This window comes from Parasteatoda tepidariorum, chromosome 4 (genome assembly GCF_043381705.1).
Source record: "Parasteatoda tepidariorum isolate YZ-2023 chromosome 4, CAS_Ptep_4.0, whole genome shotgun sequence".
In the NCBI taxonomy this organism is placed as follows: Eukaryota; Metazoa; Arthropoda; class Arachnida; order Araneae; family Theridiidae; genus Parasteatoda; species Parasteatoda tepidariorum.
In genome coordinates this window covers 5,810,374-5,836,105 of record NC_092207.1, presented here as the reverse complement: position 1 = coordinate 5,836,105, position 25,732 = coordinate 5,810,374, and the positions used below count along the sequence as shown (strand labels likewise).

The window sequence follows — 25,732 nt, the reverse complement described above, 5'->3', positions numbered from 1 at the left end:
TGCTGTAGAGCGGGTACCAGTTTGTCAGGAAAATAAAGGTGGTAGGTGCACAATGCTGATTATATTTTCCCCACCTCTCCTCGTTAGTCATAAATCGTGGAGTCTTAATATCGATGACCCTCTAGCTCACAATAGACTGTTGGGCGAATTTTTTCTGCACATAAATATTTTAAATAAAACTCTCTTTGCTCGAATATTTTATTGCTATACCATAATTAGGTTTGCAATAAGGTAAAATGAACGAGAGATGGCCCCTCATTATAAAGGATCCGCAACGCATAGGACCCCTAAAGCCAAATTCGAGAAGGAAAAAAAATATGTAACAAAATATTGAAGAGTCAATTTTAAACTCCAGATTCAAATTTTATTTATTATTTTAATGAGATTGTTCGAATGAAAAGTTTCTAAAAAAGAACTATTTTTTATACTTGTGTCGAGAAACCTTTCAAAGAAAGTTTTCGTATTGTACTTTCGCAGACTTTAAAAAAAAAAAACAATCCAAAGTCATGGTCTTATTCTCGTTTATTTGCTTTCCTTTAAATGAAGCCCTTTGCAAAATATTTTCTGGCTACGGTCAGTGTGCGGGTGGGTGACCACTTGGATCAGTCTGCGTAGGGACCGAGGGTGTGCGGTATTGGTCCTCGTTAAACTGTGCTACCGTAAAGTGCTCGACTTCGCGCGCAGGTCGTCGGGCTACCGAAGCGGGGGTGCCATCCCCTCCGCAGAGGATCAAAATTGTGATGGCATGTCTTCGGATCATCCTCCGGGATGTTTCCCAGACCGTCGCCAATAGCCCACTGTGCAGGCAGCTCTAGTGCGACGTAAATTAACAACAACAACAACAACAAAATATTTTCTTATTATTTATTAATATTTTCGCTGAAGAGATTAATATTTGCTTTATTTCGTTTCCTTTGAAAAAGGTTTTCGCTTAATATTTCTGCTAATCTAATCATGTCAGCAAACAAAAATGCAAAATATAAGGTTTACAATTTGCTTGTTTTTTAACCTAAATAACAATATTTTTAAAAAACGATTTAAGAATCATTTTGTTTTCCTTTTAGGAGGAAAGGTTGGAAATTGCTATATTTTTACGTCATTGAAAAAAGGTTTTTACCGCAAACCTTTTCGTAACAATGAAAGTAAAGTTAAAACTCAAGGTTGTCGTAAGGTTACATGCTTTCTGGGGGTGGATTTTAGCTGAGTATACAGGACGTTGCGAAAAGAAATCTTTTGATTACCTGGATTTAAGAATATTCTCCCCGTAATAGATTAACTTTATTCAAAGACTTTTTTCTCCGCTTGAGAGCCCTAAAATAACCACGATTTAATGTTTTTATATAAATGTTTGTTTTCCAATTGGCGATTGAAATGGGCTGCAGATGGCCTAGAGCAGAACTCTCTACTTATGGCAACACTTCGCATGCTTTCCCCATCAGCGTGTGGAGAATCATAGAGGAAGGAAGTACGTTAGTTTCTCTCTTGATTTTCACATAGATTAAAATCTTTTAAGTTGGAAAACTATGTGGAACAGAAAACTACATTAAACATTGTTCTAAAGAAAAGCATCACGGAAATTTTAAAATATATTTTTATTAAATAATAAGGAAAAATATTAAGAAAAGGGAAAATACCTTAGTACATTCCTATACAACTGAAAAGCGGAGGAAAGGGAAGGGCCAAAAGCATGATATCGGTCTCTCCCCAGATAGCGTATTCGAGGGTTGTGATCGCCAATGTTTTAGAGTAGAGTAATATGCGTCGAATGGAGCAGATCGTCACCGATCTCGTATTAAGGTTAGAAGATTTACTTATAAATCACACTAAAATCTTTTTAGGTTTACATTTAAAGGTTTTTTTAAGTGAAAATAAAACTTATTGTGTTTACTGGGTAATAATATTGGATTACGTGCTTTTCAAGCATAGCCGTAAAGATCAATCGAAAGTAGTAACCCAGAAGTAACCCTAGTAGTAGCCCCTAGCGCCATCTGTGCAGCGTTACATGGTCAACCATCATGAAACCGCTCAAACATAATTGAAAAGCGAGCTATAAGCGATAAACAGCAAAGAGCTCCAAAATGTCCGTCAGTCATCATCATCATCATCATTGACACAAACATAACAAATAATTTTTCTCGTAAAGACACGTCTGTTTAAGAAAAGTGTTAAAATGCATGTGATTAATTAAATTAAAAAGGTGTCATCAGTGAAAAATAACTAACATGAGTGATCTTGGTGTTGGAAGTTTTTTTAATTCTCTTCCTTTCTTCACTAGATATTGGTTTGCATTATCATTAGCGTTTCCCTTATTGGCAAGATTTGGATTATTAAACCCTTATTATCTTATACTAGAGTACAATGCATTTTTCAAACAGTTTCAGGTAATCTTTTATCATTCTACTTGCTTTAAAAACATTAATACTTGCATTTCTATATATATATACTTCGCTTTTTGTGTTCCCTTCTAGAAAGGAGACCAAAAGCGGCAGTATGCTCCCACATTAAATTTCAAGTAATAATTAATCATCTATTCATTTTAATTGCTTCGGGCAGTTTTCCTTATCGTGATCCGTGGAACAATTATCTCCAAGTTATGGCAATTGCCGGGCTTCGGCCCTCAAAAAACTAAAAGAAAGATAAAAACAGAAGGGGACCAACTTGAAATGTATAAATTCACCTCCGGGCTGTCGTATACATATTTTTTTTAAAAAAAAATATTACGGAGATCTTCATTTTTAGCATATTCATTCCGCATAAATAAACAATCATCAAACTTTATGAATCCCTTTTTTTAACTTTTTATATGATACTATAAAGAAATAGTGTTGTCTTATATAAATAGACATTAAACTTAATTGCTATCAGACAAATATATTTTTATAGATTAACGCAAATTATCCATTCATTTCAAATAATAAATCATTCCATAACCAGACTTACATTAAATGAAAACCTTCTGCGAACACACAGTCTTAATAAAAAAAGCTTTCTGCGTGCAATTTATTTTGTCTTATAACTAGTTCTAACCCTTTCGTCGCTTACTGATTTTGACGAAATTTGCTCAGAAATCATTGATTTTTTTGAAGATTTAAAATTTTTATAATGCACTATATTGAATATTGTACATGCCAGCATATATTTCTTAAAATTTAGTAGTTTTATTTGAAATGGAAGTTGGATAAAAAATTATTGCCTAGATTGAAAATGTATAACAAATCTTATCATATCAAAATCTTCTTTTATGTTGTAACTTTAAATCATTCTGCTGTGATTGAATGTCTCCTAATTTCTTCTCAAACCTTTTTATATCCTCATCAATAAGTTCAATTTTTTTCATTTTCTCTTTTGGATTTTCAATAAATAATGTAGAATTTCCTTGAATAGTTTTATAGGAAAATATAAACTACGAGATAGAATAGGAGAATTTCGACTTTTTATATATATATATATACATATATTGCGATAGCAAATTTTCCATGAATGGTGATCACTCTTTGGTGTGTATTAAATGTGTATTTGTCCATAACAAAAGGCAATCTTAATTTGTCCATTTACAATTTTCTTCTCGAATGATACATTAGAAGAGTTTCCTTTTGATATTGTACCATAATCTTTTAAGATTAAAAAATATACCTGTAACATTTAGATGAAATGTGGTTTCAAAGTTGGTTTTAAATTAAGAGTTGGTAGAATTGTCATTGGGTCTTTCCACAGAGCTTTTGAAGCCTGTTCCAAATTTCTTCAACTTTTAAGAAGTTTATCATTTTTCGTTCAATGTTTGTTAATCATTTAATGGCCTAATAAGAATAATTATATCAATATTCTTAAAAATAATTCAAAAATTTAAACTGCGATAAAAGAGATAAAATCTCAAAGAATAGCAAAATATAATTCATCTGCGGGTGGAAGAGAGGGGATGCGATAAACTGCGATAAAAAAGATAAAATCTCAAAGAATAACAAAATATAATTCATCTGCGGGTTGAAGAGAGGGGATGCCCAGTCTGAGGATTATCTTTGATGTTTGTGCGATCTTCATGAAAACACTTATGCCACTCGTACCCACCCGTTTTTTTAATGTCATCGTTTTCTTATGCTTTCTTCAGTATTTCAAGTGTATTAGAAGGTGATTTCGCCCCCTCCCCCCCAAAAAAACCCCACAGAATTTAATGTTTGCACACTTGTTTGAAAACGACATTTCAAAGTCTGACAATGTCAGAAATGGTCTACTGCTAACGCTGACATTACCAGAAGTAAATTCCAGATGGTTATGTGTTTTCATTATTAATGCTGCCAACCTCTAAAAAAATATTAACCTGTCCAACGATTGCCTGTGTGAATGTAGACGACCATTCCTGGAATTTATCGACTCCACCTCGGATGATGCAGAATAATGATAAAATTCTAGGAGTTGTTCTTTGCGAACAAGCAGAGAGAAAAGCTCTTTAAAAAATTATTAAAAAGAAATTGTTGTGTTGATTTGAATTGATGGAATTGACAAGGTTTTAGTTAATTCAGGTGATATATACCTACCTTTTTATTTTTTTTAGATTTGGAGACCTCTCACTGCTGTTTTCTATTTCCCCCTGACCCCCAACAGAGCATTTTCATATCTTCTTAATCTCTATTTTTTATACAACTATTCACTTCAACTAGAAACAGGTAAGAAAAGATTGAAAATATTTGTTTATTATATTTTTTCTGAGCAACTGATTTGAAGTCTTTCATTATTTTTTAAAATATTAAAGGCTTGAAATGACAGGTGTTACGGGATTGGTAAATAATGATTTTCAATTTTCTACAATCTTTAATTATACTGAATATTTAATTGAAATGATATAGAGAGATCTGAGAAGAGGATGTTATTTTAAGTTTTATGTACCTCAATGGTGCTATATTTTTTTTAAATAAAGTTTTTTTTGTTAAAAATTGTATAGTAAAAGTTTTCTTCTCTTAAAATTTTTTTTTCCACCAAAGTATATATATTATGTTCAATTTAAGTTCTATTCACATTGTCTTTTATAAAATTAAAATATCACTGGCATGAAAAGTCAAATAATGAGTTATTAATTTGAATATGTAAAAATAATAATACCAAATAGGTTTGTTAAATTAAATTAAGTATAATGTTATGTTATAGTAAAATTAAATTATGGCAGTTTTCAGCTTTCTCTCTAGAACAATTAATTTTATTATTTTTTACTCAATTTAAATTACTTGCAGCTTTGATTAGTAAATAATCCATGTATATAATCAGTAAAGTCCCAATTATCCAATCTCCAATCCCCGATTATACGAGTTTCCTCTTTAACCAAGCTGTCAAATATTTAAAGGATTTTTGTTCTTGTTCATTTTTGAAACTACACCCCTGCCGAAAAAGAAATCTGAATTTTATCTTCCAAACACTCAGGAAAACGAGATCGAACAACTTGTTCCAATAAAATAACCTGAAAATGTTTTAGATCTGTTTGGTACACAAAGATTTCTTCAGTCAAAATGAAATTTTATTAAAAAAAGTTGAAATATCAAAATGTTTAAATTTTTTGACACCTAGAGTTATTAGGTTACTTATTCATTTCAGAATTGTAATGTTATAATTTATGTGTTATTTCGAAGTTTACTGAAATTAGTTTTGAAATGTAGTAATAAATAAAATTTGCCTATGCTAATTTTCTAATTAATTTTTTGGTTGAAAATTAAATCATTGACCACTCAAGGATCGGATTTAGCCACTGTGTTTATCACTTAATTTGGTCAATTTGAAGATAATAACGCAATTGACAATGCTTTTTTAAAAGGGTTATTGTGACACTCATGTCAGTAGTATAGTTATTATCAAAAATTTGTTATTTGTTAAATCCAGGCAAGTGTTTTCCTAGGAAAAGGACTTTGAAAGTCTTTTTCTGGGGAAAAATCTAGAAAAAGCATTACTACCAAGGTAACTAAATTGTTGCTAATTTTTATAACTTTATATTGTTCCAGGACTTTTTGCTGGAAGACCTGCAGATTATTGCTTTCTTTTGCTTTTTAACTGGGCCACACTTGTTGTATCCTTTTATAGCATAAAAAATTTATTTTAATGACCAGATTCAGCAACTGTGGAAAATATTTATGAAGAATTCTGGTCAGTCTCTGAATATAGTGCCCAAAAATGCTGCAAAAAAACACAGGAAACTGTTAGATTTTCCAGTTCAAATTTAAAAAAATTTATGTGGAGGATTGTTTTGCTGGAGGGTGGTTTAACTATATCCAGTCTTCGTTGTGCTAAGAATTGATTAATTTTAAATAATTGCTTAGATTTCTGTTGTTGATATTTTTATACATAGTATGAAAAAAATTGAGAAATTTTTGATCTTCGTGCTGTAGGACTACAATTTGATTGATGATCAGGTTGAGCAAAATCGGTCAAATAATATCTGAAATATCAAATTTTAAAAAAGTCTTATTTTTAAAAGCTAAAAAAGCTCTTGAGATATGGTGAAATATGCAAAAAATATAATTAACTATAATGTATCCAAACTTTAGACCAAACTATTTTCTTTTGACCAAACTATTAGGCCATATTTGTTAATTAATAATTCAGTATATTTAGTTTGGGATAAACTAATATATTGAGTTTGGGATGAACTAACTCCATTTTTGTGTTTCAAAATTTCTATACCTAAAAATTTAGAATTTTAAATAGTTTCATTTAATTTTGCTTAAGCTTAAAGATTATATCCTCACATAGTTTAGAATTGTTAGAATTTTTTTTAAAGTCATCTGTGTAAATACAAATAGCTAAAAAATTGATTGAGGCTAATCTTATACAGTTCTTTTTTTAATTTATGCTAATTTCTTCCAGATTAGGGTATCCCTGGTTAGGGACCACATCTGATACAATTTAATTTATAAACTTTGTTCTTTCCTCATTCTTCTTCATAATCTGGTGGAGTTTTCTTATAAACTGTTTCTTCTATATCTTCATATAAATTAGCAGTTTTAATATAAAAAAATTTAACACAAATCAAGTTTAACAGATAATGCTATCAAGGCTGTTTTTCAAAGACCTTATCGTCACATTAAATGATGCTTTTTTGTGAATAATATGCTATTTTCTTAACTGCTGTGAGTTAGCAACAGTTACTCGAGACTGTTAGGTCAAATTTAGCCTATCTAAAGTCAGTGTTATCTATGCTCATTTTGAAAATGGCACAGAACGTCAATATTAGGAAAAGCCCCAGTTTTGTGAAAATGAAAAGCGTTTATGGCCTAATTTTTAGTATTTAAAAACTTACTGCAATACTGCATTATCATAAACTCATAAAAATTTGCAAAAACTGAGAATAACGCAGTGATTTTGATAATTTTTATCGAGTTGGAAAAATGTCGTCAAATTGGCTATTTTTAAAAAAGTTTAATAACTTTTAAAAGATTTAAGTTATTTGTTTGTTATGAAGCCCAGGTTATTCTACAGAATAGAGAACCATCTGGCTTTATTAAAACGAAAAAACTTTGTAGCATTAATTTATACTACAATTATTTTAACTGTACTATTAAGTTCTTATTGTTGAGGATTCAAAATTATTCTGTACGCTTAGCAATCCTACCACCTAAGATTATCCAAAAAGAATATATTCCAACAGCTAAATTTGTCTTTATCTCAAACTAATGTCATTTTGGCTTTCAAGTTGACATTGGCCAAGTTGTCAATCATATTAGACAATTTTGTAATAAATGCCTCTGAGTTTATGACATGACATTGGTTTTGTGAGTACTTTTCTATAGCTTCCTTTTAGATAAGATTCTTTTTAGCTTTACTAAAATTGAAAATTTCTTAGTCATTTTTGACCAAAAAATTGATATTCTCTGTTCATAAAATGACTTTGTTAAAATTATATCAATTGGTAATCTCAACCCTTTCAAATAATCAGGTGTCTGTGCATACTTATTACTTTGTATCCTGAGTAAAACTCTTTCTTTTAGTTGTGTAACATTTCTGAAGTGTGATATTCCTTAATGTATATTTAGTGTGCTGGTTTAGCACTTAATGTTATGGTAAGTATTCTTATTTGACACATATTAAAAAGACAATATGACTATGTTGTATAACATAACACTGAAAAGGTGATCAACCTCTAATAACTTAATAACTAAACTAAGTCATACAATCTTGCACATATTTGTAGTTGTGTCATTACTGTTTTACATGATATTAAAGCTTTATTGTTCCAAATTATTTTGTAATAATTAAATTATCTACAAATGCAATAAAGAAATATAAAGATAAAGAATTATAAAAATGAACTTCATTTAATTATATAAATTAAGTGTTATTGAAATTAGAACTGATAATGGTAAGGACATCGTCATACGTTTATATAGTTAATGCTTGAAAAAAAAATCTAAAACAAGAATAGGATTTTGTTTGATTACCTCCAGAATTGTCAGGAAAGATTTGTACAGATTTCCAAATGATATCCAAATAAAATTGGTTTTTATCTTGCATAAAGAAACTAGTATGAATAAACCATAAAATTTTTATTAGAAATGCAACGTAATTAAAATATAAGTAAAACTAATAATAAATTTAAAGGTAGAGAAAATATCTGAGGACATCACAAAAATACCAAAGTGTTTTTTAAGTGGTTTGTGTCACTGGTTAAATTTCATTACCTTTATTAAACATTAATTAAAATCTCATAAATTATTTTAATTTCTGCAATGAATATTAATATATTTTGAGTCATTAGTACTTCTTGTAATTAACCTAAGAAGAAGTATATTATTTTGTAACAATATTATTTTTTAAATTTCTGTAAGATATTTCTCCTGGTTTTGGCAGTGTTTTCAAAATGTGCACTCAGTTTATGAAGTTTTGTTCATAATTATAATAAAAAGTAACATAATTGCTTCTAAACTGTTTTAACTAAATGTGTGAATTTTGTTTATTAGCTTTTGATGGAGCCCATGATTCTGAGCATGCTGTACCTTTGGTGTCAAGTAAACAAAGATACTATCGTTAGTTTTTGGTTTGGTACAAGATTTAAAGTGAGTTGTCTCTTATATTTCTTCCATTCTTTTACAAAATTATATTGTATCTCTGATTCTTTGTCAATATTTTAGAGCTCTGTATCATATCTTAGAATCTTATGTAGAAATTCTACTGAAATTAGAAAAAGGATAGAGTTAGATTTATTTATACGTAATATAGTATTATAAGGTATGGTTGGTAATTAACTTTTTTTTTAATAATATACAAATATTTTGTATGTTTTTGTTCCTGCAGAATGATTATATTTAATCATGAATGTGTACTTAAGTTAATTATAGGAAATATATTATAGATCTATGAACTACTTAAATAATGTGAATGTTTAAAAAGTTTATAAGAAAAATGTCTTTAAGAATACATTATTATTATTTTTACAAAAGATCGATTGGAATATAAAAGAACCTACAGTAAAATACCAATCGATTGCTGATAAATGCCCCCTCCCCAACCTTTTCGGAATGCAATTCAAATATAAGCAGGCACTAAATATGAGAAGAGCCTTATTGTTAAAGCAATTTTTATAAGTTCTAATATACATCTGGGATAAGTTTCAATTTCAAGAGAATGTGAAATTTTCCTGACCTCTTTCATAAATGGAAGAAAATGAGACAGAGATAATATTATTGTCTAGAACAAAGTGAAAGAAAAATAAAAATTATTAGAATTGGTAATTAAGGTGATTTGATTTGTGCTTATTAAAAATTTCTTTGAATTATTATCTTACAAACACTTATATCTTGTTTATTAATAAGAATGATGAATATTAAGTTTATTGGGATTAACACTAAAAAGTATGGCCCTTTTTTGATTGTTTGTATGTAGATCAGTTAGGCATCCAAAATCTTAAAATATAATCATGATTTATTTAAAATGAATTACAGTCGATTTTTTTTTTAAAAGTAAAGGAACTGGGACATCTTATACCCAAATCTACCTGGGTTTATGGGGTACTTACCATGATATCTTAGGGGTCATTTTGGGTATAAGGTTTTATATATACGATCCTATAAGGCTAACACATGATTGATTAAATAGGCACATAAATTAGATTGAATTATGAAAAGTCACTAATATTCAATACTTTCAGTAAGTTATTTTTTAAATTACAGAGCAATAAAAAATGAGAGGGTCCAAAATTGTTATTAAAAAAAAAGGGATTTTTCTATTTTTGCATTTCTTCCACTTTGCAATTTCAATTTACCCTTAAAAAAAATGAAGTATTTTTTTATCATCAGCGCTTTGATTTAATCACTGCATTTTTTTAAGAGTGATTCTGATCTCTGTCACTTTTTCCTGAATTATGGACACATTTTCAGCATTTAAGTTCAATTGAAGAACAGTTCTCTTTTTTTTTGCTCTACTTCTCTCATGTTTTTTCATAGACTTGTTCATAGATTTGTTTTTATTATGGTTCCACTTTTTTTAAGAGGATTTCTGATAAGACTTTTTTTTCTTGTCTCTTGGCTTTTTCCTAAAAATACAGTCATATGAAAGATAAAAAGATTTTCAACTTTAACATTTTGTTTTAAGAACTAAGAACATTTCTTTTGTTTCCTTTTTTTTTATTTTATTAACATTTGATTTTGTTTGTGATTTTATTGTGTGTCATAGCATTTCTAATACTTTTTAAGTAATTTTTTCTTGAAAGAATAACATGTGAAGAGGTGATTCAGTTTTAAATAATTTTTTAAAGGTAAACAAGTTTTTTCTGTTGCTTTTTTAAATTTTTTTTGTCAGCGATTTTATAATGGCACTGTATTTTTTATGATTGATATTTTTCTTTTTACTGTCACTTTTTTTTAAAAAAATGCGATAATAGAGAAAGGTGAGATTTTAGGCTTTAAAGTTTTGTTTTAAGAATTAAGAACTAATTTTTCTTTTACTTTTTCAATTTTTTGCATTTTCAGTTTTATATTTTATATCTCGGTTCAATCTTTCATTTATTTTTGTTAATGTTTCTCATGGATGGTCTCATTTTTATGATCATTATTATACTCTCATTTTCTTTTATATTTATTTTGCTAAATGCCTACATTCTAAAAATCATTTGTTTTTTATCAGCTTTTTTTCATAAGTACGGTAATATAGGAAACTAAGATTTGTGGCATTGTATAACAAAGATTAAAAACGATGCTTTTATTTTCTATTACCTACACTTTTTATTATATTTCTCAATTTCTATTCATCATGTAAAAATTTTTTCTTTTTGCGCTACACAACTTCTGTTCATCATGTTCATGTAAAAATCATGTATTATATATGGTTCCCACTGAAGTCTGCATCCATCCTGCTAACTGCTGATGGGCAGCAGCTATAGTTATAAAAATAGTGTCTGGTATAGAAAAGTGGTTAGGCATTACAAGGTGGGACCACTTTTGGTGCAGCCTGGTGAAAAATTGTAATCTGTCGAAAATGATATGACATTTATGTGTCGAAAATGATATGAGATGAGAGTTAAAAGAGAACTATAAAGTTATACTATTTAATGGGAATAAACGCTTCAAACATAAATTTTTTTGTTAGTTATTTCTTACATTGTGACGAGTCAAAAGGAAAGAAAAACTTGTTATCACAAGGTAACTTATTTTTTAATTAGACAAAATTTTAGAAAAGTGCATTGCCCAGAAAAAAGGGATAAACATCCTGAATGACTTTAATGATTGAAATATCACATACTTAGGCTCAATCTTAATGGTTAACCATTAAGATTGAAACTTAGTATGTGATATTCCGATCATTTGATCAAAGTATTTTTTCAAGGTGTTCCTTTTTTTTTTACGTACTGTACTCTTTTTCACACCACAGTATTCAAATGTGTATTTTAAGCATTCTTTTCTTAGCATTAATAAATGTTCTCAAAGTGTTTATTTATGTTAAATTAATGAGAAAATTGTGTAACTCACTTCTTCTGATGTTTAAAGCAGTGTAATTTTTAACTTTTAGTTGCAGATATTCAAAAGATAAGAAGTTAAATGTGAACTTTTCGTGTGATCACCATCTATAAAAATTAATATATGAGTTTTAAGTTAGATAAAAAAGTTTGTAATATTAGTTTGAAAAAAAGTTTTGATTTCGTTTTGTATTTTAAGAATCATAATGAGTTATTAGTTGTTTTATTTTTGATTAAAAAATGATAAATTTTTTTAGTTTCATTAATAAATATTTTTATTTTAAGGCTATGTATCTACCTTGGGTGTTATTTGGTTTTAACTTCATTTTACAAGGAGGGTATGTATGACTGAAAGCTTATCTGTACTTTTATAAAAATGTCTCTGTTATTTTTTGTTAAGTTATATTTATTTCTCTTTATTTTATGTTAGTAAATTTATTTGCATTTTTACAGCCTCTATATTTTATTTTATATATTATAACTGTAGTAATCTAACCCATGATCCGTCCATCAGTGAGGATATTTCACAACAGCACTGTGGTTGGTGCCAGCCGGATGCGAAATTCGTATCAACCAGCCATCACTGGGATTCGAACCCGGTTCACCTCATTGGAAGGCGAGCGCTCTATCCCCTGAGATATCAAGACTCTTACAGCCTCTATCAATGTTTAGGCTTAGACTCAAACCTATGACTGGCTGATACGATTTCTGCTCCGGTCTCGCACTAATCACATTCTGATGTAACATGTCTTCATCTGGATTAGAATCCTTCAGCGGTCAGGCTAATTGTAGGAAATTTTCCTTTTCATATAATGCTAATGCAGGTTAATTCTATCAAAAATCTTCCACAAAGACTAGTTTGTCAAAATGTTTGAACCAGGAGTTCTCTTGTCTTGGGTTCGAAATACAAGGGTTTAAAAATAAAATATTGATAAGTAGTATAGCTAATAATTTTATCATCAACAAATTATACAATTTGTGTTAATTTTAAATCAAGATTTAATAATAATTGTTGTTAACAATTTTTAATAATGATTATTGTGATAATTAATGATAATTGTTTGTTAAACAATTCTTAAATGTTATCTTTCTTTATTATTTTTGTTAGAAATGCTAACAAAACAATGCATACAAATTTTAGTAAAAATTAAATAACATCTACGGACGGAATCTACCAATCCTAAAGCTATGCAACAAGAAGAATTTGCATATTTTTAGAATTATTTACTGAATTCTAAAAATATTTTTAAAATTATTTGCAATATCATTATTTACATCTACGAACAGAATCAACCAATTCTAAAAATATGCAACAAAAAAATTTTTTTTGTCAAATCAATTATTGCAAATAAAATTTTACTGTGCATCTTTGTTTTATATAATATACAATATTGCATAGTTATTTATTATGCTTTTACTTTAAGTTATTAACATTTTAATATTCTTTCAGAGGGTTTGAAGAATTACTTGGCATTTTGGTTGGGCACTTGTACTATTTCTTGAAATATACGTATCCTCAGTCAAACGGTGGCCGCAGCATTCTTGAAACTCCACAATTTCTGTAAGTTACTAAAATATCTAATCCTAAATGATAATTGTTTTTGATTATTAATTTTATTTAACATCAATTATGAATTTAGAATTTCTGAAATTTAAATTCGTCAATAGTTCAGATAGTTGGTCATATTTTCTTACCTGATACTTAGTAAGATGCTTAGAATTTCTGTTTTGTGTATTTTTTATAAAACAGAGGTGCCAAATGTTACGATTTATATGTGATTATTATGATTTCATAGTCAAGATTATGGTTGAGTAATAAAAGTTGTTTTTTTTTTTGTGGAGAATTTCCACAATACTCTGTTAAAATAAGTTTTTTTCAATTAACTATAAAGATTTATGATGTTTTTTTTACTCTCCTAAAATAATTCTCTAAGCAAAAACGATTTGATTAAAGCAAGAAAAAAAGGCAATGAAATCTCATCCAACAAGCTATTCTGAAACTTAATCTTCTCTCCTAATTGAAAAGCAAAATGAAATTAATTCAAATCTGAAATGCTGTGAGCTAAAATTTTTAGTGGTTCAAATTCTGGATGATAAAAAATAAATCAAGGCTAATTCTAATTTAATAAAAAACAAGAACATTAATTTCAAGTATTCAATTTAATTGTATCATTTTTATAATGAATTATAAAGTTTCAATCCTTCATCTGATTTCGCTTACAAGATGCTGCTTTAATTTTTGAAAAAAAAAAAAAAAAAAAATACATGGATAAAACAAAATAAAAGCAATCAAATTTCTACCCCGCAATAAATTCTACCCCTGTGTCTCCCGAATTCTGTTCTGGCAACTACTGTGAGCAGTATTTGTAATGCCAGGAAAAAAAATTAACATTTCTATTTTGTGAAGCCCGAGCTGAGTTTGTTTCGACTTTAGGATACTTAATTCACTATTTTTCTAATAGATGGCATTAGTGGTCCTAGTTTATCACTTATTATTTGGGAGTGAAATGTGGGTGGGGATTTTGGGATATACCATACTGTAAAAGATTTGTAAAATTTATGTATTGAAAATCATATTGTTGAATTTTCATATTACATTATACTAGTTATATTATATGTAGCTTCAAAATTTTGGTTAATTTGCTCTAATTGAATAAGATGTATATGTAATCCATTACTTTTTCATGTGTATGTAAAATTTATAAATTCAGTAGTTATTGCATTTAAAATTTTATTTTTTTAATAAAAAGCAATAATTAATAGAAATAAATTCCTAACTCTTATAATAATATAAAGAACAGAATTAAACAGTCAAAGAAAATTTCCATTTTTCTGAAATATATGTCACTATTAAGGGGTTATTCTGGCAGAAACTGTTTATTTTTTTTGGAGGGGGTCACTTCATTTTATCTAAGTCTGCCGCTCTATTACATTTGATTGAACAGGAAGAAAACAATTCCTACCACTTTTCAATCTACCCAGTTTCAAAGATTACTTGGTTGTTCTAGTTCAAAATGGCGGGAAAAGGGAACAAAGTTTTACTCACTTTTTTTGGGAACTGCATAAAAAGTTTTGTACTGTACTCCTAACTATATTTCTACTTAATTACTAAATGAGAAATAGAAATCTTATTTTAGCCATTTTTGTATTCCAATTAAAAAAATTTATTTCCACTTCCCTTATTTTTATTGCCCCTCCACATTCTGTTTACTGATAAGCACATGTAATGCATTCACCCCTTGAAATCAGCTTGCCTCTACAGACTGGAAAAAACAAATAACCCTTTAAATTAGGAAATTTAGCATAAGTTTCATATAAAATGATTTGGTTCTATTAAATTTTATTCATGTAAGCAGGTTATTTGATTATCCTATATGCAATTAAGTGGGGATTACTCTATTAAAATTTCTTTTGGGGGATAAAAAAAAAACACATGATGGGTGGATAGAAGAAATCCTCTTTTCCCCCTACTAAACTTCAAGGATAACTGGAATTTCCTCATTTTGCGTATATTGTTCTAGTTCATTTTGGCAGGCAACTGCACAAAATTTTCCTCTTTTTTTTATACCAGATAGAAGGTTCTGTACTGTACCTATATTAAATTAAGTAATACATAAACTTTAGAATTTGAATTTTGTGAATACCAACTTTATTTCTGTGTTATTGCAGGACTCCCACTGGTCAGTTAAAACCTGGGATCAGGGAATTTTATTTTAACCAATCAGGGGAATAGTCAGGGAAATATGCAATTTTTTACAAAAATTCCTGTGTCATACCTGGAAAATTACAAGTCTTAGAATTGTCGGTAACTGTAATCAGTTATTAAGATTAGAGTTAAAAAGTTCTAACATCTACTGTAATTATTTTATAAAATTGCTTTCCCATGTTTTTATTCTTAATTTATGTTGTATTCTCACAAAATCTAATATTTGATTTTAAAAATAAATTTTTTTTTGATGAAATTGCATGATATAGATAAAATATGGTATGGATTTCCATTGAAATTTACCTGGAAAAGTTGGGGAATTTTTCTTTCTGAAATTAAGTGGAAACCCTGTATTGTATTTATGATTACCAATTGCTAGTTTGGAATGTTTGCACCTTTGATAAGAAGTCCTTACATTTTTTTAATAAATTCAAATTTGCTTTAATATCTTTAAATGCAAATCGCTCCTTTTTTGGCAAATACTATCCAACATAAAAGTGTCAGTAACGCTAGATCTACCTTATTAATGTTCATGTTTTGCCATTATTACTCAATAAGCTTTTCAGTCAAAATATATTTTCAAAGATTTTTTCTGCAACCTCATCCAATCCTTGAGAAACCAGTTACTCAGAATTATGATATAAAGGAATTGTTTGTTCTCTGTAAACTTAATTACTACCTAATTAATTTAACAATTCCTTTATTTTAAGTTAGTTTTTTAGTCACTCAAATTAATTGGATCCTAAACTATTTAAGTGCTTTAATTTGTCTTGAAAGTGAATTTTGTGTTTGTATGCAATCAGACGTATGTATCTATTATGCATACAAAATAAGAAAATTAATTTTTTTATTGCAAATTTATATACTCAATTCTGCTAAATTGAAGGGACTACTTTTTTAAAATTTAAAAATATTAAGATAGTTTGAAAACAAAACCAACAAAGTGAGAACCTAAGTATAAAAAACCTAAAATATTTGCTGCTGTAATCTACTTTAATCTATAAATTACAGTAAATACAAAAAATGGTAGAGCCCTTTACATTAAGAAGATTTGAATTTAAAGATAAATTAATTCATTGATCTATCTTATTGAAAATTATACATATTACCTTAAATTCTTTACAGGTATAATTATTTTCCTTCTAATGTAAGATCGGGAAGAGGAGTACCACCTGCTACCAGACAACCCCCTAGAGCTGGGGGTTATAATTGGGGCCGAGGCCACACACTTGGCGATTAATCACTTATTTTTGTTACTTATATTTTTTATGAATCACATTGTTCTATTTATTATTTTGTAACCAAATAAGATACCATATGTATATGAAAAAGCATGTAAATAATGAGATGACTAACTGTCAACTATTAAATTCTTCATTATAATTTATGTGTCATAACTACAATGCTATACTGTACTTATAAATGGTTAACAAAAATCAATATGTATATGTTGCTAGCTTTCTATAATGAAGTATTTACATTGAGAAAAGATATTATCTCATTTAAAATGTTATCTCATATTTATGAACATGTAAATAAACATTCTTTGCTTATTATTGTGTAGTTAAAATCGCTAAATTTAAAATTTATTTTGATTGTCAGAAGTCTAAGGGGTAAAATACTAATTATAAAGCACTACTGCATTGAAATATCCAGGGAAATATTACTATTTTATTCAGATTATATTTTTGCAGGACATTGAATCAGAAATTTAAACCGACTCTAAACTAAAACTTTTTTTGGGAAGCATTTTAAATATAACATTTATTTTATTGCTTTTCATGATAGTTTTATATGTACATTTTTTTTCTTCAAAAAAGGCAGATGAACATGAATGCCTTTCCCAATAATATTCAAAATATGGAAAGAAAGCAAAAAAAGAAATTGAAAAGTTTTGCCTCTGGAAAGTATTTTTTTTTTAATGACAAGCAATTTGTTTCTAATCTTATTTTATTATTTAATCATGTCATATTAATCTTTATATCACCATTTTACTGCTAACAAATTTAAACTTTTCTTTTGAAGCATTTCAAATGCAGCATTTATTTTTATTACTTTATATGACTATTTGAAATTAAAAAAGAAAAAAAAACACTTTTCTTAGTAATATTTTTTTTTAAAAAAGGGATAATTTTGCTTACAAGAAATATCTTTGCAAAAATAAATAAAAATACAAAAACTATAGTTTTTTTAAAAAACAATCTGTTTTTAATCTTATTTAATTTTTACTTTATACATTAGAATAAATTTTAACTTTAATTTTTTATAATTAATTTTTACTTAATTTTTTTCTTTATATCATTTCTTAAAATGTACAAAAAATAGATACTTAATGGTTGAAACAATATTCCCATGGTTGTTAAGTTAGGAAATAAATAATTATCACCAAGGCATGCTACTTCCCACAATCTAGTTACCCCTTATGAGCATCTCAGCTGTGGTAGTAATGATGGACCGAGAATTTAAGCTGTTAACCCCAGGAGGTAAAGTTGGTTTGAATTTTTGGGCATATTTGTCAAGAAAAAAGACATTTAATTAAATTTTATTTAATTAAAATAATAAGAAACATATGTACACACATTCATAGCAATTACATAAAATGTGAGCAAGGTTCGTGCTTTCTGCAAATTTTTAAGTTTTGGGGACGTTTCATTCTAATTTATAAATTTGTGTTAAAAAATCTCAATAATAGACTTGATTAACTGCAAATAAGTGATTAATTGCAAATTCTCAGAAAATATACATATTTAATTATAAAAACATATATTTCATTCATTTGTAATAAACATTCCAAATGTAAGTATTTGATTTTTATGCATGAATGTATTCAACAAGATTTCTAAGTTGGCAGGAAAAAATACTAGAAAAAGGGGGAGGTGCTAATTTATCTTCCGGCTAACAAAAATATTTGTTGGTTATGAACATTTTCAGGATTCTTTGACCCCTGACTACAATGTACCAGCAACAAAGAATGAAAGTTACAACATCTAGATTTTTTCCCCAAAACCAAGCAAATAACTTCTAACTAAATTAATGTTTGTTACTTACAAAAATAAATAACATTTTAGAATCGGCCTTTGTTAACAAAAGTTTTCAGCTCACATAATCAAGATTCTATTAAAGTTTTTTAAGTATATAATACTACCTAATGAGGAAGGAAAAGCTACTTATACAACTGAAGTGTTTCCAAAAGGATAACGTTTTGGTCAATAAAGGTCGCTCCTTATATGTTGGCCACTCAGATTAAAGAATCTATATATTGGGTGTACAAATAAGTTTCCACCGTTGGTCACAAGATGGCACTACCAGAAGGTTATGTGGAAATTGACTGGTGTTAAATATCTTATTGTAAGTTTGTTCATCATGTAACAACATAATCTTAAAGTGTTAGTGCTTCTGTATTAGCATTCTGTAATTGTTTTCGAGTAAAAATGTCAAGTTTTTTTTTGCCCAATAAGCCTGATTTGCCGGGACTTTCGATTTACTTCTTTAATTTGACAAATCTGCTGCTAAGGTGCATAGATTGCTTGAGAAGTATATGTTGAGGCTGCTTTTAGTGAGAGAAGTTGTCGTAAGTGGTTTCAGAAGTTTAAAAACGGTGAGTTTAAGAAGATTCGCCCCAAATGCAAAAAGAACTTGCTCTTACATTACAAGTTGCTCAGCAAGAGCAAGTAATTTCACACCGTTTAAAAAAATCGTTGGGAATGATCCAAAAACAAAGAAGTTGGGTTCTATAAGACCTGAAGGCAAGAGACATTAAACGTCAATTTTGCATGAGTGAAATGCTGCTTGCCAGGCATAAGGAAAAGGGTTTTCTGCATCCTATAGTCACTGGTGACGAAAAATAGATTCACTACGATAATCCAAAGAGTAGATCATGGGAAGCACATGACCATACTACAACATCGACACCCAAGCCAAATATTCATGAAAAAAACTGGTGCTGCGTATTTGGTGGGATCAGATTGACGGCGTCTATTATGAGTTGCTTAAACCAAACAAAACCATTACTGGAGCTCTCTACCAAACACAATTTATGAGATTGAGCCAAGCACTCAAAGAAAAATGTGCCCAGTACAACTCCAGATGCATGATAATGCTCGTCCACATGTTGCAGAGCTGGTCAAAACCTATTTGAAAACACTCAACACTCCTACCCCACCTGCCGTATTGGCCAGACCCTTGCCCCTTCAAATTATCACTTATTCCGATTAATGGCACAAGGTCTTTCTGAGCAGAAATTCACATCATTTGAAGAAACCAAAGAATGGGTCGATTCGTGGATATCCTNGGATCAAATTGGCGTAGTCTTTTATGAGTTGCTTAAACGAAATAAAACCATTTCTGGAGCTCTCTACCGAACACAATTTCTGAGATTGAGCCAAGCACTCAAAGAAAAATGTGCCCAGTACTACTCCAGACATGACAAAATTATTTTCCTGCACGAGAATGCTCGTCCACATGTTGCAAAGCTGATCAAAACCTATTTGAAAACACTCAACACTCCTACCCCACCTGCCGTATTGGCCAGACCCTTGCCCCTTCAAATTATCACTTATTCCGATTAATGGCACAAGGTCTTTCTGAGCAGAAATTCACATCATTTGAAGAAACCAAAGAATGGGTCGATTTGTGGATATCCTCAAAAGATAAAGAGTGAAAGATGGGGAAAAGTAGTGACTTGTAATGGAGAATACTTTGAATAAAAGATAATGTACCGTTTCTGCACAATAAACTGCTAATTTTTGATAGAAAAGGGGATAACTTATTTGTACTCCCAATAGATGTTTCACATCCTTGTTATGTAATTTGATACAGTGCTACAACATGAATAAAATAATTACTTTGATACAGTACTTATGAGTTTAATGTCCACTTAAATATTTTATGAAATGAAAATGTACAAACACATGAATGATATAAAAAAAATTATTTTGAGTAAATTAATAGTCTTCATCCTCATCAAATGACAAAAGGCTTGAATTTTTAACAGCTTTTTTGGAATCTTTTAATGCATCAACTTTTTTTTGTAGTAACTGTTTTTTAGAAGAACAGTTTAAGGAGCTTTTTTCTTCCAAATTTTTCTTCGCTGGTTTAGAAAATACCACTTTTTCGTTTTTACCTACAGGAAAAAATAATTTGTAACATTAAGAGCAATGTAACATTTTGTACAAATATCTAAATGTATCTGTTTTCAGGATAATATATAAAAAAAAAAGATTAACCACTATTATTTTTTTTATAAAACCTTATACTTGACCATTTAAAAGACTTTTTAAATGCTATCCACATTTTATTTTATAACCATCAATTAACAGCCGACCTAATTTTTGGGTTTACGACTACTAATGTTCAACTCCAAAGCCTTGTAATTTCAATTCAATCCAGAAGACAAACCTTGTAATTTTTACCTGAACCAGAGAACGATCAACCTCCAATTCAGTACCCCCAGAGGTATTGATTTGTTATGGGAACTTAGACAACTTTGTAACCCCAACAGATTAAAGTGCACCAGTCACAGACAACTGGAATCAAACTTCTATTTTCACAAACTTAGCTCAACATCTTAGCAATCAGGCCATCACAGCACATAATTTAGTTTAAATAAAAGTAACAATTAAAAAGAAAAATTGAACTGAAAAAAAAAAATTGCAGTTCTTTCATATTTTACTTTGAAAAAAAAAAGAGTAAAATTTTTAATTATATAAAGAACTGTTAAAATATCATAATCAAATCCCTCTCAATAAACAAGTTACATATTAAATAAATACACCAACTACCAATCACATATCGAATTCATAATTACAAATAGCAATTTCATAATCAAATGCTAATAAGTACAAAAACTTAAACCAAATCTAAATACTTTGAAAAAAGTACTTACAAAAAACTTTGTTTTTTTATACTATATTAAATTTGATTTGCTCAAATTTTAGTTATTCTTATAACAATTGTTGCTAAATAATAGTGTTGGTCTTTTTTAGTTTCTTCCATTTTGTCCAGTTTCTCCTGTTTTTTGCAGTGTCCTAGATAAAATAGGCTTCTTTCAAACAAAATACCAAGCTTTATCAGGATAAGCTTTTCTAGGAGAGTGGATTCTTTTTTTTAAAATTAAATTAATTAAGAATAATTTAAATAAATCTTGTAAAATATATTTCTTAATAATTAATAAATATTACTTGGTTCATTATAAATGAAAAATATATTGATTCCCATTGTGAATAAATGAAATTATTCAATTAAGACAAATGAAAATTCAAAGATATAGCAAAAATTAAGAGCGTCTGACACTATAAAGATATCTAACGATTTACATGCAATGTAGGTTCATAAATATATATTTTCTGAATAAAAATAATGGTCTTATAAATAAATTCAAAGTCAAATAAGAATATTTTGAATACGTCAAACTATGTATGTAGAGAAAACAGAATAGACAGTTCTAACAAAAAAATATTACTATAACTTACTATTTTCAGTAAATGCTTCCAATTCATCTTTAGTAATGTTTTCAGAATTAAGAACTACCACAACAGGTTTGTCATCTTCTAACTCAATATCATCATCCTCATGAGCCAATTTTTGTTTCTGAAATAAAATAAAAAATATATGCAAATAAAAATCCGAAAACTTTTTAAGATCAAAAAAGGATAGTTTGTGCCAATTTTTGTAAAAAAATAAAGTGTATACTTGACAAAAATTGATAATTAGTGGTATTCATGCTGTTATGAACAAGCAGTAATACAAAGTCTTCAGATATCCTTTAAGCTAAAAGCTATCAACAAAGTGCATTAATTTTTTTAAAAAAATGTTAAAGCAACTAATTAAGCTGCAATTTAATTATCAGTCTTTTAAATTTTTATTTTGAGTAAAAAATTACACACCATCAACGAAATTTGCATTTAATGATTATAATATACTTTTTATTTATTTTTTCAACATTACATATGTATGAAAATAAGGAGTTCAGAAGAAAATGGCATAAATAAATTGAAAACATAAATAGAAGTTCACTGACCAAAAAAAACTTATTAGAAAATGTCTGCATTTCCCAAGAAAAATTGAAGATAAACTCCTGCTCTGTTCTATTTCATCAATCTCTTGAATTTATCTTTTTGACCAATATACTAAGTATTATAATTTAGTATATTTCAAAGTGGGATGAGTGGATAGTTTATAAAACAAAAGCCAGAAAAAAAAACTGATAATTTAAAGTTCACCAAAAATTAAAAATATTTACTGTTGTCACTTTTGATAATAATTTAAACTACATTTTGGAGTAGCTGTATAAAGAGAAAAAAAAAGTGCACACCACCAGTTTCTTTACTTTTTTTATGAATATTCAGTGTCCTTGAATCACAAGCCGAAAAGGAGATAATTTGTTCTATTCTCTGTTGCAAGTTGAGAAAAAAAACATCCCTATGGCGAGAGACTGTTTCTGTCAAAGTGCACACTAAATGGATGCCAAGCGCCCAGCACGAACATGAGCATACATCAATACCGCTAAACGAGGTTGCACAGCCTTCTTATTAATAACAAATAACTTATTTTAACAGCGGTAATCAATTAACAAACAATAAGAATTAATAAAATTATCTAAAAATCGTAACAAATATATAAAATAAAAAAAATATTGACGATTTTCTTCTACAGCAAAACAAAAGTAAAAATTCTTTATCTCGCATTTGATTTGTTAAAGGCATAGCAACATCAGATGCGCCAGTTTAGTAGTCCAATCAAATCCAATGTTCTTGCAAATAGTAGTCAAGAACAAATATTCTCCTTATTTATCAAAATATGTCGTTAAGTCAAGGATTTCAATAAGGCAACAAAACTATAATAATTTTTTAACAATTCAATGATATATATTGTAAAAGGAAGCACGAATTAAATTTCTACCTAACCTGTATAACTTTTAAATGCTTTTATATTGTTTTGAAAGCATATTTCTTTAATTTGATAGCAAAATAAAATGGAACTATATGCAGTTGATGATTGCTTACATTCTATACCGCAATAGTCTTTTCTAAACTTGCAACGAAGTATAGCACTAATGAAAGAGTTAATTATTATTGTATCATTATTAAGCATGATACAAAAATATTGTAACAGAGTCTGGGAATCCAACAAGAATTTTGAAAAAATGTTTATCAAATCAAATTTTTTAAGCTATCATACATTATTTAATATTCACCTATAATGTTTTGAATTTAATTAACATAGATGACACTAAACTTATTTATTTAGATTAATATATTTAATCCAGCAATAGATGGGTATTGCATAATTTTTTTTTTACATATTATTTCACTTATCTAGTTTTTATGATTACAACCACTTTTTACTACTGTCTAGGGAAAAAAAATAAATTAATTAATAGATCTGGTACAAATTATTCAAAACTATTTGCTGAGCTACTTTCTTACAAGTAAGCTAAAACTTGTTGGACAGTGCAGGGCTGAGAGGCACAGAATTTTCTAAAGTTTGGACTATCACAAGCCCATGCTAATGCAAACCTGTGGGAATTTATAAACTGAGCACAAGTTAAAACCAGTAGGAAACAAATTTTCAGTGGCTTCTTTGTTTGTTTAGTGTAGTATTAACATTATGGAACAACCATTTTTTTTCCCCATATCTGTAAAAAATAAGAATTTTTGAATTAAACAATTGTAAATTAAATAAAATAACATTTGAAGTACTGTTGTTTTTAATTGCTAGAATAAAATTAATTAAAAAAATAAAAATTTTATAGATATATGTTGAAATTATTTTTGCTTATAGTGGATAAAAATAATTTAAATTCAATTTTTATGCTAAAAATAAATACAAAAGAAGTTATCACTCAAAATAATTTTCTCAAAATTGAGAAGAAAAAAATTATGCACCCATAAAGTTTAACAAACTTCCTGTACCTGAACTTGGTAATGCAAAATATCACTAATGTAAGCTTTTTGAATTTATAAATAATTATAAACAAAAAACAAGTGACCAACTCATTGGGTATTACTCGTTACCATCACTGTGGCATGTTTTTTAAAAAAATTTCTGTTTAAAATCACTTTTGAGTCATGGAGATTGTAGTTGGCATAACAGATCGCAATATGGAAACATCCCGTCTTGCATACCACTGCACCGTTGTAACCACTACTTGGCGACTATTGTGGCACTGATAAAAATACATAAATCTACACAAAAAATACAAAAGTATTTAATTTAACATTTTGAAGAAAGATTTTCAAATCGGCGTCTGCAACAACATAATCGTCAAGTTATGGCGAGTTTCGGGCTGTGGCTGGTGAGAAATAAAGGGAGGTAGGTTCTTTATTTACGTCACACTAGAGCTACACAATGGGATATTGGTGATGGTCTGGGTAACATCCCTGAGGATGATCCAATGACATGCCATCGCTATTTGGATCCTCTGCAGAGGGAATGGCTCCCTTGCTTTGGTAGCCCCACAACCTGCCAGCATTTCACGGTAGAACAGATTGACGAGGACCGATACCGCACACCCTTGGTTCCTACGCAGGCTGATTAAAGTGGTCAACCACCCACACCCAGTGATGCTTAACTTCAGTGTTCTATTGGGACCCGTGTCTTTGCTATCAGTTCACTACGCAGCCGAGAAATAAATAAAAAACCACACATTTTTTTCTTTTACATTTTGCAAGTTAAAAACCTTTTGATGCCTTTGTGAAGGAATTAGACACAAACAGAACTTTGATCATAAAACTTACTTTTGTTTCAATAGTGGGAGGTTCTTGATAACCAATTGAATCTTTCATTCTCTTGATAAAAGCTGGTTCAGGAGGTTTGGTAAATGAAATATTTCGCTTAGGAGGCATATTTTAAGTTGTAATATTTATTCAGTAGAGGTTAACAGTACATTTAAAATCTTTGAATAACGATAGTTATATATTTATTGTTACACTTGCACACAAATTATGTGCGTTATGATTACTATAGAAAACCCATGAAGTAGTGAAAGCAAAACAAACAAGAATTGAATCGAGGAACATTTTCAAATCGCTGTTTAATATTTTTTTTAGCTTTTAGCTTACATTGCTTTAATATTGAAGACACCAATTTCAGGTGCCACTTAC

The 25,732-nt window shown here is 28.8% G+C and overlaps 2 protein-coding genes across 3 annotated transcripts; one reads left to right on the top strand and one right to left on the bottom strand.

Moving 5' to 3' along the window:
- The first annotated feature begins 2,038 nt into the window (after positions 1-2,038).
- Positions 2,039-17,185, top strand: LOC107442443 (derlin 1). Of its 2 annotated transcripts, XM_016056015.2 has the most exons (8): positions 2,039-2,381; positions 4,550-4,661; positions 5,982-6,046; positions 8,010-8,036; positions 8,934-9,029; positions 12,209-12,261; positions 13,374-13,484; positions 16,755-17,185. In XM_016056015.2, the coding sequence occupies exons 1-8, from the start codon at positions 2,223-2,225 to the stop codon at positions 16,867-16,869; spliced, it is 738 nt and encodes a 245-aa protein (XP_015911501.1). In that variant the 5' UTR covers positions 2,039-2,222; the 3' UTR covers positions 16,870-17,185. The 2 variants fall into 2 exon arrangements, with proteins under 2 accessions (XP_015911501.1, XP_071035477.1); XM_071179376.1 differs by lacking the exon at positions 13,374-13,484 and having other exon boundaries at positions 2,079-2,381.
- Positions 17,186-20,473: 3,288 nt separating this feature from the next.
- On the bottom strand, positions 20,474-25,632 carry LOC107442444 (uncharacterized protein KIAA1143 homolog). Its single transcript, XM_016056016.3, has 3 exons — positions 25,367-25,632; positions 22,100-22,217; positions 20,474-20,751 (listed from the first exon to the last, which is right to left on the bottom strand). The coding sequence occupies exons 1-3, from the start codon at positions 25,472-25,474 to the stop codon at positions 20,573-20,575; spliced, it is 405 nt and encodes a 134-aa protein (XP_015911502.1). The 5' UTR covers positions 25,475-25,632; the 3' UTR covers positions 20,474-20,572.
- Between the last annotated feature and the right edge of the window lie 100 nt (positions 25,633-25,732).

Excerpts from the sequence above, each read along its gene's own strand:
- LOC107442443 (XM_016056015.2), top strand. The coding sequence starts at position 2,223 with ATGAGTGATCTTGGTGTTGGAAGTTTTTTTAATTCTCTTCCTTTCTTC. Across the intron at positions 2,382-4,549 it reads CATTTTTCAAACAGTTTCAG|ATTTGGAGACCTCTCACTGC; the intron begins GTAATCTTTTAT and ends TATTTTTTTTAG. Across the intron at positions 12,262-13,373 it reads AACTTCATTTTACAAGGAGG|AGGGTTTGAAGAATTACTTG; the intron begins GTATGTATGACT and ends ATATTCTTTCAG.
- LOC107442444 (XM_016056016.3), bottom strand. The coding sequence starts at position 25,474 with ATGCCTCCTAAGCGAAATATTTCATTTACCAAACCTCCTGAACCAGCT. Across the intron at positions 22,218-25,366 it reads CTCCCACTATTGAAACAAAA|AAACAAAAATTGGCTCATGA; the intron begins GTAAGTTTTATG and ends ATTTTATTTCAG. Across the intron at positions 20,752-22,099 it reads GGAAGCATTTACTGAAAATA|GTAAAAACGAAAAAGTGGTA; the intron begins GTAAGTTATAGT and ends TTTTTCCTGTAG.